The sequence below is a fragment of the Scardinius erythrophthalmus genome, assembly GCF_964197995.2.
Source record: "Scardinius erythrophthalmus genome assembly, chromosome: 3".
Taxonomy (NCBI): Eukaryota; Metazoa; Chordata; class Actinopteri; order Cypriniformes; family Leuciscidae; genus Scardinius; species Scardinius erythrophthalmus.
Window position 1 is genome coordinate 37,432,176 of NC_138223.1, and position 14,938 is coordinate 37,447,113.

General features: G+C 37.2%; 1 protein-coding gene across 2 annotated transcripts in view; it reads left to right on the top strand.

Moving 5' to 3' along the window:
• The window catches only part of mcoln1a (mucolipin TRP cation channel 1a), a 30,839-nt gene extending 16,382 nt beyond the window's left edge, over nt 1–14,457 (top strand). For both annotated transcript variants that reach the window (XM_081362132.1, XM_081362131.1), the window contains 14 exons: nt 4,370–4,611; nt 6,947–7,111; nt 7,334–7,490; nt 7,866–7,947; nt 8,042–8,138; nt 8,295–8,394; nt 8,513–8,619; nt 8,700–8,849; nt 8,990–9,091; nt 9,416–9,538; nt 10,590–10,706; nt 10,794–10,883; nt 11,200–11,330; nt 12,738–14,457. In XM_081362132.1, the coding sequence (XP_081218258.1) occupies nt 4,370–4,611; nt 6,947–7,111; nt 7,334–7,490; nt 7,866–7,947; nt 8,042–8,138; nt 8,295–8,394; nt 8,513–8,619; nt 8,700–8,849; nt 8,990–9,091; nt 9,416–9,538; nt 10,590–10,706; nt 10,794–10,883; nt 11,200–11,330; nt 12,738–12,774 (1,700 nt within the window). In that variant the 3' untranslated portion in view covers nt 12,775–14,457. The remainder of the gene's footprint in view (nt 1–4,369; nt 4,612–6,946; nt 7,112–7,333; nt 7,491–7,865; nt 7,948–8,041; nt 8,139–8,294; nt 8,395–8,512; nt 8,620–8,699; nt 8,850–8,989; nt 9,092–9,415; nt 9,539–10,589; nt 10,707–10,793; nt 10,884–11,199; nt 11,331–12,737) is intronic.
• The last annotated feature ends 481 nt before the right edge of the window (nt 14,458–14,938 follow it).

The window sequence follows — 14,938 nt, forward strand, 5'->3', positions numbered from 1 at the left end:
AAACTCCCCCATGCGCAGAGCTGCAGCTCCGCCATCTTGGACTGAACGCAACACAGCTGTCATAGGATTGAACGATACCGGTTCAAATTCAAAAGCGGTTAAATTAACTAAAAAGTAGTTTCTAGTTTTTAATATCTCTAGAGCAGACATCCCATGTCTCCCGGAAGATCCAGGAGTCTCCCGCATATTGATAGCGGCTCCCTGATGCCCGCAAATTAGCTAAAATCACCCGAGCAAGAGCGCGCAGCTCCAAACCGTGTAACGTTAACGTTAGAGAGCACACGGCAGAAAGGGTGAGGAAGCGAGATATCAACATATCAACCTAAAATATGGAACACAACTTGTTCAGATTTTTTGCTTTCATTTTCTTGCAGTTCTAAAGTAAAATATATTTTGTAATATATATATTTTATATAAAATATAAATAATTATATTTTTAAATTTGTACATTTTAATAAACTCAAACTTATATAACTTTTTTCTGTTTCACTTTCATAATTTATTTCACTTCAACAATAATCTGACAAATTAAAACAAGACCAACCATAGGTCTAAATTCCAAAGCATTCTTGAATTAACGTTACAACCATTTAAGTTTGGATAGTGATTTTCATGTTTATGCGGAAAAAAAGGTGACAGTTACAGGGTTAACGTTAATTTAGTGATAACAATGAATTAATAAAGCGGTCATTTGCCAGGTTAGGTGTTCATCAGGCATGTGATTGGCTAAGGACAAAAAAGCAGGAAAATATACTAAGACCCGCCCCCCCCATCCCCCCGCCCCGCCGATCAAACTGGTGGCGGATCTATATGGATAGTAAAGCAGGACCCATAACAACTTATTTGAACAAAAAAATATATTTTGATTTATTTTACAGCTAGTTGTGCAACATGCAACTTTTTTTGTACAGTATGACAAATGACAACTTATTTGGTGGATGTGTCGCAGTGGAAATCAAAGCCAAGTGTCTAATCCACGCCATCAACAGTGCGCCATCAACAATTTAAAATAATTTAAAATAATTGGATTTCCATTTTTAGACTATACTTTAAATTATAATTTTTTTTTCTGTGATGCAAAGCTGAATTTTCAGGATCATTACTCCAGTCCTTTAGAAATCATTCTAATATGATGATTCATTATCAAAGTTGGAAACAGTTCTGCTGCTTAATATTTTTTAATAACCTGTGATACTTTTAGGATACTTTGAATAAAAAGTTATAAAATTAAAATAAAAAAGAATAATCATTTTTTTTTAAAAAATAGAAATATTTTGTAACAACAATATACACTACTGGTCAGTGATTTGGGTTCAGATTTTTTTTTTTTTTTTTTTTAAATAAATCAATACTTTTATTCAGCAAGGATGTGTTAAATTGATAAAAAGTGATAGTAAAGAAGATTTATATTAGAAAATATTTGGATAAATGAATAAATGCAGTTCTTTTTAACCTTTTTATTCATCAAATATATTAGGCAGCAGAACTGTTTCCAACACTCATAATAAATCAGAATATTAGAATGATTTCTAAAGGATCATGTGATAGACCGGATGTCACATGCTGAAGACTGGAGTAATGATCCTGAAAATTCAGCTTTGCTTCACAGAAATAAATTATAATTTAAAGTATAATAAATTGAAAACCAATCATTTTAAATTGTAATAATATATCACAATATAAAAAAAAAAAAAATCTGTATTTTTGATCAAATAAATGCAGGCTTGATGAGCAGAAGAAACTTCTTTCAAAAACAAATAGTAATGTTTCCAAACTTTTGGCCTGTACTGTATTCACCCCAAAACTGCACAACTGTAGAGTAAAACATTAATAAAAAAGTGATAATAAAAAATGTGTCTTAAAACTGACATGATAGTTACAAAAATCACACAGTCCGGAGAACTCAGAACAACTGCTAACATTAAGTAAATAACTGCCATGAAATTATATAGACTATGCAATTAGATAAACTGTCCATTCACTACATCACTTTACCTCTGTCTTTATCCCCTTTTATCCTCTTCTCTTCTTTTTGGCACTGTATCTATCGCAGACTATAATGCTCATTTATAATGTGTCATGTAAATTCGGCCATCCGTCACAATCGGGAAACTTTCACCGTGTCTAGAACTGGCGCGAGCTGCCAGGCCCGTTTCTACGAGCTGTGTGTTAAGCGCCCTCAAACAAAAGCAATGCTGTCTACATTGGATGCGGCGTCGCGCACACTACACAACAAATTACCATAGACAGTAAAAGAAATGGACACAGCGACCCCATTGGGACTCAATTGAGACAAGTGAAGCCCATTTTTAGCGATTTCTTAGCACTTCCTTTCCTGACGCGCAGACTCAAATCGAGCAAAGCGTTACACGGACCACGTGAGCAACCCGTCTGTCTTCTAGTAGCTGTGCCAAGAGAAATCTGAATCATTCCCTTCCGAATCTTGCAGAGACGGAGAGTGTAAGTAGGAATTGTCCATGAGCATGGAGCAGGATCAACTTTTGCTAGGTATTCTCATTAATTATATTGTCATTTTGCCTCTACGTCCCCCCGATTGCCCGCGAGCTTCTCCTCCCGTCCATACGGTAATCTCTCTAATGTGCGACAAAGAGTCGCTTGGTTATGACGCAATCGTTAGCCTACTTTTACAAAAACTGCTTCTACGGGGCCATAACATAAGCTACAAGGTAATGGAGCATTTTATACATTGTCGTGTTTCTTTAGAAATAAAAAAGGTACAAATGGAGTCTTCAAACGCCTCAGATGTAAAGTTATTCGCTGTCAAAGTGACGCCAAAATGAATGGAAGTCAATGGGATTGCTAACGCAAGTGAAGTTCCGCTCAAGATGGCGGCACCCGGCCGACTTCAACTTCCGGTCGACTTCCTTCCCGCTTGCAAATTACCAACAACTGATCGCGCGCGCGCTCTGTTTCTGACGCACTTCAAGCACTCGCTGGGCGCGGAAAGATTGCATCTCTCTGCCATCTGTAACCATGTTGACGTGCCGCCCGGTGTGGCCGCGATTCGCGGCGATTGTGGTTCCGTCCCGGGTTACCATGGTGACGGCTGTGAGATTACCCCCCGGCCCCCATTTTTTTTTTTTTTTTTTTTTACAGATCTGCATGATTCACGTAGGTCACATTTTCAGGTCGGAAAATCCGGAATTCCGGATTAATCCGGAAAAATCACATCCCTGGTTCATATACCTCTGAAAGTATGCGATTTAAAAAGCCCATTTCGAGTATTGACAATTTCGACCAAATACATAACATTAGCAAACTGTTACTGCGGTTATGGGATAGCTTACATTAACGTTACAGCACCTGTTATCGTTGACGTTAGCTCACTTTAAAAATAATAAAAACTTTTCTACTTTACCTCTCTGGATCTTTGGGGAATCTATGAAATGCTAGTTGATTGGTTGTACACTGGTAGTTGTTGCAGTTGATGGCAGAACACTGTTTTTTTCCTTTGTTTCCAATTATTTCCAGACACAATGCTGTACAGTAGTTGTGCTAACGGTAAAGCCGTTGGTTCAGTCCAAAATGGCGGCCGCGCTACCGAAGCGCCATCTAGTGGCTGTTGTCAAAACTGCAACGGAGTTTCGCCTCTTGTTACTTCTATACTCTTTGTTATTGGATCAGATTTAAAACTAAAAGTCTTAAACGAAAACTAAATTTGAAACTTAAAGGGGTGGTTCAGGATTTTCAACATCGGACCTCATTTTCAAGTGAGCCTGTTTGTCATTCATCAGTGAAGACAGTTTTCAAAAAAAATTCATCCAGTCCTTACTTTTGGATAGTTCGCCGGTGCTAGGCTAGCGCGAGTCAAAGGTAGATGCGTTAGCCTGCCATTAAAAACAGTTTTACCCACTCCACAGTACACCAAAAGCAAATCAATTATAACGCCAGACTACCGATGTAAATGTCTGTTGAGAGACAAATTGAAAATAAATGTTTTCTATTTTAATGTTTTTATTTTATTTTTATGTATTCCTTTAATGCAAAGCTGAGTTTTCAGCATCAGTACTCCAGTTTTCAGTATCACATGATCCTTCAGAAATCATTAATTTCATATTATTATCACAGTTGAAAATAGTTGTGCTGCTTTATAATTTTGTGCAAACTGTGATAAATTTCCTTCTGGATTTATTTGAAATAGAAATCTTTTGTATCATTATAAATGTGTTTACTGTCACTTTTGATCAATTTAATGCATCCTTGCTGTCGCTGAATAAAAGTACTATTATTTTATAATTAAGTTATTTTTATAATTGTATTGACCCCAAACTTTTGAGGGTCGGTGTGTGTAACGTGTAACGTGTGATTTGTCCAACTAATGCTATCTGTCTCTCTCTTTCTTTTTCAGAAGAGGATAGGCTAATGTTTCCGGTGACTCACTATGGTTCGAATGACTGCAGGGATGAGTATTGTAACCCCAGGCCGACTCCGCTAACAGATGGCTGGATAGGTGCTGGTGAAGAAGAGGAAGCGTTGCGCAGGAAGTTAAAATATTTCTTTATGAGTCCTTGTGAAAAGTACCAAGCCAAAGGCAGAAAACCTTTTAAACTGGTTCTGCAAATGCTGAAGGTTCTTATAGTAACTATACAGGTATTTATTTATTCTTAGATTTTCTTTCTAGTGTTGTTCTCTTTCTGGGGTTTGTATACTCAACCCACTGCTTATTAAAGACAGTGTTGCACTTGCAGCTCAAAGTCTCAGTTTTACCCCCAAATTAATTCTTTAACCACTGTGACATTCCCTAGAATCCCAGAATTAACCTTTGGGTTTGCACTCTGAAGTGTCACAGAGTTTGCTAGGTCGGCTAGCAAGCATGAATGTCTTTCTTAGAGATTTAAGCCACACTTTAAAACCAAGATCTCGCCCTCTCAATGAGCATTAAATTATATGTTGTGTGTGTGTGCATACATAAAAATACATATACATACACATACACATTTACACATATACATATATATACCAAAAAAATGAAAATAATATATATATATATATATATTATATATATATATATATATATATATATACAGAACAAAATTATAAACACAACACTTTTGTTTTTGCCCCCATTTTTTATGAGCTGAACTCAAAGATCTAAGACTTTTTCTATGTACACAAAAGGCCTATTTCTCTCAAATATTGTTCACAAATCTGTCTAAATCTGTGTTAGTGAGCACTTCTCCTTTGCCGAGATAATCCATCCACCTCACAGGTGTGGCATATCAAGATGATGATTAGACAGTATGATTATTGCAATAAAAGGCCACTCTAATAAAAGGCCACTCTAAAATGTGCAGTTTTACTGTACTGCAGTAAATACAAAAAAAAAGAAGAAGAAAAAAGGTTTTTTATTGTGGCCTGTGGAATGTTGGTCCTCTCCTCTTCAATGGCTGTGCAAAGTTGCTAGATATTGGCAGGACCTGGAACGCGCTGTCGTATACGCCGATCCAGAGCATCCCAAACACATTCATTCATGCTGACTGCAGGAATGTCCACCAGAGCTGTTGCCCGTGAATTGAATGTTCATTTCTCTACCATAAGCCGTCTCCAAAGGCGTTTCAGAGAATTTGGCAGTACATCCAACCGGCCTCACAACCGCAGACCACATGTAACCACACCAGACCAGGACCTCCACATCCAGCATCTTCACCTCCAAGATCGTCTGAGACCAGCCACCCGGACAGCTGCTGCAACAATCGGTTTGCATAACCAAAGAATTTCTGCACAAACTGTCAGAAACCGTCTTAGGGAAGCTCATCTGCATGCTTGTCGTCCTCATCGGGGTCTCAACCTGACTGCAGTTTGTCGTCGTAACTGACTTGAGTGGGCAAATGTTCATTCGATGGCGTCTGGCACTTTGGAGAGGTGTTCTCTTCACGGATGAATCCCGGTTTTCACTGTACAGGGCAGATGGCAGACAGCGTGTATGGTGTTGTGTGGGTGAGCGGTTTGCTGATGTCAACGTTTTGGATCGAGTGGCCCATGATGGCGGTGGGGTTATGGTATGGGCAGGCGTATGTTATGGGATCCTGAGGCCCATTGTTGTGCCATTCATCCACGACCGTCACCTCATGTTGCAGCATGATAATGCACGGCCCCATGTTGCAAGGATCTGTACACAATTCCTGGAAGCTGAAAACATCCCAGTTCTTGCATGGCCAGAATACTCACCGGACATGTCACCCATTGAGCATGTTTGGGATGCTCTGGATCGGTGTATACGACAGCGTGTTCTAGGTCCTGCCAATATCCAACAACTTCGCACAGCCATTGAAGAGGAGTGGACCAACATTCCACAGGCCACAATCAAAACCCCCCCCGGACCCTCCCCCCCCAAATACAGTAAAACTGCACATTTTAGAGTGGCCTTTTATTGGGGCCAGCCTAAGGCACACCTGTGCAATAATCATGCTGTCTAATCATCATCTTGATATGCCACACCTGTGAGGTGGATGGATTATCTCGGCAAAGGAGAAGTGCTCACTAACACAGATTTAGACAGATTTGTGAACAATATTTGAGAGAAATAGGCCTTTTGTGTACATAGAAAAAGTCTTAGATCTTTGAGTTCAGCTCATGAAAAATGGGGGCAAAAAGAAAAGTGTTGAGTTTATATTTTTGTTCTGTGTGTATATATATGTATATGTATGTGTGTGTGTGTGTATATATATATATGTGTGTGTGTGTATGTATGTATGTATGTATGTATGTATGTGTATATATGTATGTATATATATATGTATATATGTATATATGTATATGTGTATATATATATATATATATATTATACTATTTTTACTCACATTTGCCATTTAGCAATTGTTACTTCATAAAAATATATTTTTTTTTTTGCTTTGAACAAATAAAGCAAATAAAGGAAAAATTTGAACAAATAACAAATATTTTTTTGCTTTGTCATGATCTCCAGCTGGTACTTTTTGGCTTAAGCAACGAGATGGCGGTGACGTTTAAAGAGGAAAACACAGCCTCGTTTAAACACCTCTTTCTCAAAGACTACGCTGACTCAGATGATGCGCTTGCTGTTTACACACAGAGTGATGTTTATGATCATATGCATTACACAATAGAACAGGTAATGTATAATTTTGTTCATATGGTGCCTTTTTCACTGTAATTATCTCGTAATCATTACTATGAAACTAATGAATATATTTTGAGGGGATATATTTGGGCAGTGAGCTCAATGAAGTCATAACACAATTTTGTTTTCTGAATTTATGTTTTTAGGACAAAATATATTCCATAGCTGATGGTCATGTTTGTTTGAAACCTTTTTTTTTCACTTGTCTTTCAGTACCTGGCTTTGCCGGAGACGACAGTGGGCCGCTATGCATATGTGTACAATGTTGGTGTGAATGGGAGTGCTCTTTCTCTGTGTCAGCAGTATTATAAAAAAGGCCAGATTGACCCAGCTAACGACACCTTCAACATCGATCCGCATGTGGTCACAGGTGACAAGTTTTCGGCCTCTTTTTCCTCAATTGTTCAATCATTGTTTAATCTGAGAAATATGCCTGTCCAGGTGTGTATAGGATCAAGGCAGATACTTACTGAACTTGCAATATTAGTTATTAGTATATTAGTATAACAAGCAACACTTATAAATACATTTTTTGGTTTGTTTATTAGTACTGATTAAAACTTGATAAAACTAAAAGACCATGTCATTTCCCCTTTTGCCCATTTTGTTGTTACTTGCAGTTCCTTGTTACTGAGTGCACCACAGGAATCACTTTCTCATGTATTCTAAAATAAATCATTGGATGACCCTGTCGGCCACTGAGGCTGGTTTAGGAGGTAAAGAATTTCTCTCTTCCTCTCTGTAGACTGTGTGGGCGTAAACCCTTTGGCCACTCCCACAGCAGGTCTGGGCCGCGATTACAGGAACTTCACCCTTAAGTTTCACAAGTAAGTGAAACTGGATTTTTTAAGTGTTTTCTACTCTGAAATTTCTATTAATGAATGATCTAAAACTGTAATAACAATACACACTCTCTCTCAGGCTTATTAATGTCACCATACAGTTCCAGCTAAAGGCTATAAATCTTCAGACCATCATCCACAATGAAATTCCCGACTGCTACACTTTCTTCATCACAGTGAGCACATGAAATGTTACTTTAACCCAATAAAAAAGACTGATATTTTAAAAGAGCTATTAATGTATATGTATGGATATAAACTAACTAATAACAATGCTATGTTTCTATATATAGTTGTATTTACTGTATATAATGTTATTAATTTATGCTCAGATTCTGCTGGATAACAAAGCCCACAGTGGTAAAGTTAAGATCAGTCTTGATAATCAGGCCTCCATAAAGGAATGTAGAGACCCAAGTGTGTCTGGACACGGTAAGATTCAACTACCTCATTCACTTCACTTTTCAGATACATTTTTGGGGATTTTCAAATTTTTTACATTGTGGATAATCACTATATGCTTGTTCTCATGCTATCTCTCTGTCTCCAGCTGATAGTTATGCTCGTGTGTGGTTTGATGTGGCGGTTGCAGTGGTGTGTATTCTCTCTCTGCTCCTCTGTGGTCGCTCTATCATCAGAGGAATCATTCTTCAAAAAGTAAGATATTTTATCAAACAAATCCACATTAATATGCCAAAGATCACTTAGTGAATCCTGTTCTTACGTTCTCTCTTCAGGAGTTTGTAAAGTACTTTAGGAATTATCTGAAGCGTGATGTCTGTTGGGGAGACCGAATGGAGTTTATTAACGGATGGTATATTCTGCTCATCATTAGCGACATGCTCACGATCACAGGCTCCATGATTAAGATCGGCATTGAGCTAAAGGTCAGTCAGAGCTGATGAGCATCAGCTTCAGAAAATGGATATTCTGAAACCTTTATGTACATTGATGTGAACAAAGAACCATTGCATTAGGTCACCACAATCAGCACGGATACTTCATGATACTTTGTTTCAACCCTCAGAACCTCTCGTCGTACGATGAGTGTGGGATCCTTTTGGGCACCTCGACGTTATTGGTTTGGGTTGGAGTTATTCGCTACCTCACCTTCTTTCAGAAGTACAATGTGAGAGACAAACACACCCACACACCAGTGTACATGCATTTAGTTTTCATTGACCTTTACAGTAAAAAGACTTATCAAAAAAAAAAATATTATATATATATATATATATATATATATATATATATATATATATATATATATATATATATATATATATATATTCCAGTTTATTCCAAATTTTTTTTTTTTTTGCTTACATTTTTTGTTGCATTTTTCATTCACATGAAATTCGACCACATCTCTTGAGAAGATGTGCTTGTGAAACAATTGAGATGGTTCTTAGGATGTGGAATTTGTTTACTATATAGTGTTTTCCTTTCTTAGATTCTCATTGTCACATTACGAGCTGCATTCCCTAATGTGATCCGTTTCTGTTGCTGTGTGGCGGTGATCTACCTCGGGTATTGCTTCTGTGGGTGGATTGTGCTGGGACCCTATCATGTTAAGGTATACAACTTAAGACAGTCTGTGATTGACACAAGCTAATTAAGCATAATTAATTCAAAATAATTCAATGTGTTATTACATGGAAAATGTTCAGAAAGATGACATTCACATATAAATATATATATATGTGTGTGTATTATTTTTTTACTTAGCAACAATCAGTAATTTTGACCTTTTTGACATTATTATTTTGTTTAGGAATATGACAATTATTTTGGTTTAATTTATGCTGTAATGTAATAAAAGTCCAAAAGAGAGAATGTTTTTCAGAAACAGTAAAAAGGTTAATCGTGCACATACTGTTTAAAAGTTTGGAGTCACTCTACGTTCACACTGCAAAATTCGCTCTCGCCACCCTGCCAACGACGCCGTAGAAAGATTCGTGGACGCTCTGACGTAGATCGAATGCTTTGTCTTTTTTTAAACTTTATTTAAAGGAGAACTCCGGTCAATTTTAACATTGAGCTCATTTTTTTGTAAATTTGGAGTGCTGTTAATACAGAGAACGACAAAAATCGGTGTTGCCTACACCGTGTTATCCTCTTTTTAAAATTTGCACCCTGTTGACTTCAATGGGGCAAGTTTTAAACCTGCTTTTAGCCTCTTAACATCCTTAATGTGTCATTACAAGTGCACAGCCATTGTGAGTGATTCCTTCAGAGTGATCACGGGTGAATCTGACTGCAGTAGATGTGAACGATATTAATAAAAATGATGTTATTTCAGCCAGCACACATACCTGTATTTACATCCTGTTTTCGGTCGAAGTCCATAGTAATTGATTGTCGAGTTCACACGCGTGATCATAGGTACTAAACCTATGCGTGTGAACTCGACAAACATTAAAATTGAAAACAATAATTTAAAATTGTTAGAATATTTCACAATATTATTGTTTTTACTGTATTTTTAATCAGATAAATGCATTGTAAGGTGAAGAAACTTTTGAATGGTAGTGTATATGATGTACGTACATAAGGAAATGTACATGTGTCATCTCTCTCATTATCAATGATATGTGGTGTTTATAGTTTTTGTTTTCTTTCCTCAGTTCCGCTCTCTCTCGCTGGTGTCAGAGTGTCTTTTCTCTCTGATTAATGGAGATGACATGTTTGTGACCTTCAGTGGCATGCAAGAGAGCAGTTTGCTAGTCTGGGTCTTCAGTCAGGTGAGTTTAACCCTCACATCCTCACACAAGTACATACATTACAAATGCTACAGAAATCAGAGCACTAAAGACACTGTTCTTTTGCAGGTTTACCTTTACACGTTCATCTCTCTGTTCATTTACATGGTGCTCTCTCTCTTTATTGCGCTCATCACTGGAGCTTACGAGACCATCAAGGTAAGAGTGAGAGAATGAGGTTGATAAAGAGATATAAATGAAAAACTTGTTTTTGTTCCTGATATCCTCACAACACGCACATGCACAAACATGAATATCTTTATAGGGAAACTCTCATTTTAAAACTTAGAATTCAATAAGTTTATTTTTTAATCTAATATTTTATTTTTAGTTTGTTTTTAATCCATTTTAATCATATTCAAGTGTCATTTTTGACTTATCTTTCTTGTAAAGTTGTTTTTTCCTAATTAAGGTGACACTGACAGTTATATATAGCTTGATTATGGTAATGTGATATCCTGTCATTTCCATTCAGCATCAAACTCAGGAGCCGCACCATATCACTGACCTGCATGCGTTCATCGCTGAGTGCACTGACACACCCTGCTCTGGAAAGTTTCGCGGGATCGAGACCTCGCCCTGCTCGTTCTTCTGCTGCTGTGACAGGTTTGTCACTATAGAAACAAAGAAAATGCCTCTTAAGGTCGACATGAAAAGGAAATCTTTTCTTCCCTATTCTGACGTATATCCAAGTGAAAATGGGGAATCGGTTGGATGGTTGTTTGCTTTCAGTGGGTCTCATGTGAGTGACAGGTTGTCCCGCCCTCGTGCCAGTAAACATGTCATCAGAGAAGAGATGTCACTGCAAGTTATTTTAATTAAAGGCAGGATTACGAGGTCACATGAATTAAAAAAAAAAAAATGTGCATGAATAAATTATTTGTAAAAAATAAGGCAATATTTCATATAAAAACAAGAATTGTCCATTTTTATTTCATAGTGACTTTAATAGCAGGAATCACAAAGTAGTGCCACTAATTATCTCAAATTTATTGCATACTTTTACATTCAAAATAATTAGAATACTGTAGAGAAGGGCAGAAATAATTTGGTGCACACAAAAATACATTGATGCTTAAAAGAGATACTAATTCTTAAAGGTAATGTTTATAATTACCACTTTTGTTATTGTAGAAAAAAGTAGATTTGACTGCCCACTTTCTGGACCTGTCCAACGTGTTACAAAAATGATGGCCTAACTCGCAGATGCACTATGGTGCAAGGTTAAGGTTTACTTACAGGAGGTGTTCCAATACACAGTGCAGTCTGTATTTACAGTGATGACTATTTACAAAAAAAAAGAGAACAAGCCGCGAAGTAACACAAACTTGGAAAACAAACAAATAAAATATCAAAAATGTTTGTAAAAATTTGACTTCATAATGTTTAATCGATGTCATAATAACTGGATTGTCCTGTGAAAACGACAGACTTCTCTCTGATGATGTATGCAGGAGTTCTCCAATCATTTAACCCATTTAAACCAGTGGATCTCAACCTGTTTGACTTCATTATCCACAACAATATGATTTCCACAATAATATAAAAATTTCTACCATATATTTAGAGCTTGGCATAACAAGAAAGTGTATATTCATTATAAAAAACAACCAAATGCCAAGTAGGATCTTTATTTTTTATATATATATATAAGTTGTTTTAGTTGTTTTTAATGCTTGTTTTGTCTTCATTTAAACCATTTTATTTTTAAGGCATCTCGAGTCCCCCTAGTTGAGAGCTTCTGATTTAAACCCAGTCCCTACAAACTCTTTCATCTGCCTCCACTTTTGAGTGCAACAGCCGATGCAAAGAACTGCATTTTCACTTTTTAAACATTCTGTTGCACTTGGATGTACGTCACAGTAGTGAAGAAAAGTTTAGTTTTATCATGACTTTACACAGGGGTGTTAGACAATATTTTAACATTAAGTATTTCAACAACAAAAAAATGACATACTTCACTTTTTAATATAACTGAATGCTGTGATTGTGTCTGTTGGTGTAACCCTGCAGAACCACCACATATGAGGACGTCCTCCTTGTGAACTAGTGAAGTCATGGGTCTTGAGGCCTGACTGCACCTCCCTCTGCTGGTCACACTGCGCTAGCGCAACAGGACAGAAGCCAGTAAAAAGCTCCAGACAAAATACTCAAGTCACAGTCGCTTCACTTTGGACCTGAAGTGGAGAAGAGCATAAACTGTTGTTTTACCTCACCTTGTTTTTAGTTATAACTTAATTCTGGAGGTTGCCAAATGCAGCCAAGTACCCTCTCTTAGTCTATGCCGATTAAAACACTTGGAAGGTTTGAATCGAAAGACTATTAGACGTGCACGTGCAGGCGATATGTACAGTAATCACTCCCTGAATGTTGATCCCACATGTAGGTTCAGTGCACGTGCTGTGGTGTGCAAGTGGGTCACCAGTCGCCAATACCGAGAGACATAGTGGCGTGTGTGACGGTGGTCAATGATTAATAACTATTGAGTGATTCATATAACCTCTAGTCACGTGTAATGTCTGCATCAGAAGATGTTTCTAAAGGAGACTGAACTGGCAGGCACAAGCGTTTAGCAGATGTTAACCTCACAAGATGAGGAGACCGTGAGATTAAACATAACAAGCTTTGGTAAAGTTGGCTCTTATTCCGCACTTAGAGCAGAAACAGAACTCCCTGATGCTTGAAGTCCCTACACTTACCCATGACAAAAATACATGCTCTGCTAGTATGAATTCATGCTCAGAATGCCTCAAAAACCTTGGCCTTAACACTGTCCTGATGTGTAGAGATGGCTATAGTACCTCATTGTTGGATTAGATGTTGAATAGGACGATTCATTAGCTTTTTTGAGCTTTTGATACACAAATTCAACAACAATGACACCTCTATTTTTTTTTTTACACTGATACATTGTTTCATATGCAGACTGAATCAAATCACTCCGTTTGCAAGTGAAATTATATTAGACAGCCTTACCCTTGCTGATCTAGTATTTTATAGAGAAAGACAGACTTTTACAGCTCCCCTCCATCAGCTCTGTTTTAAATCTGAGGCCTTCAAGAAGATTTCGGCCAAGGACACAGTGTTCTGTTACCATGGTGACATTAAAACAATATAACCCATCCAAAATGCCCTTTTTACCTTCTCCATTATACTTGACTTATAAGAGAAGCAAATATAAATATTGAAATTCTGGGGCCTGTGCAAGCCATTTACTCAAGCACACAATAAGTGGGACCAGTCATATGATTTTGACGTCAGTCAACAGCTTTTTGGTCATACTCTATGTTTTCCTTTTTATGTTCATTATACTGTATGATTTTAATTATTAATTCAATCAATTGTGTTGGCTCTGTTGCCAATCTGTTTTAAATTAATTTAAAGCGCACAATTTACTAACATGTGAAGCTGCACCAAGTGGTGATGTTGTAGATTTGTACCTGAAGTATTTCATATTTCATTTTATCCTGCTTATTGTTTTGATTATTATTGTGATTTTTTTGGAATGGACAACTTGTGCAAATACTTCGCCATTTTGCTGTCAAAAACATGCATTTTAGATAAAATGATGTAGAAGAATCTACTGACCTTCAAACTGGAGGCTTTCCTGTTTTTTTCAAACACTTGTATAAGTGTCATTGCACATTTTTTTTTCCTGAACTTTGTTCTTGACAGGGTTATATGTGTTATTTTAATGTTCATATGTATATGTTCAATACAGAGATTTTCTAAAGTCTGTTTAATTTAGTCACTTTTTTCATTTTTGCTGTTGTTCTACATTAACCATCTAAACATCATTTATTGCTATACCATATGACCACCACTAGATGGTATAATGAGAGCATTCCCCCCCCCCCCCCCACACACACACACACAAATCTGAGCCCTTTCAAATTTAAGGTAGTGTCTGTGGCACCTAAATTGCGCAACTAAAATAGGCATGTTTGAATAGCTGGACTAAGCAGGTGCACTAGCCAGTGTACATTGTTTGAGATGGCTATCTGAAACCACTGAAAGAGATTACACACACTGTTCAAACAGAGCAAACTCCATCAGATGCTGATCTCAGACCTGTGGCCATTGATAACAAGAGAACCGTTCTACGAAGGCCTGCTTTACTATTCTGTGAATATGAGCCACACCCAGATATTCACACACAATGACTTAACAGGAAGAGATTTCATTTAACCACATCAGTAAGTCCATTGTGATGA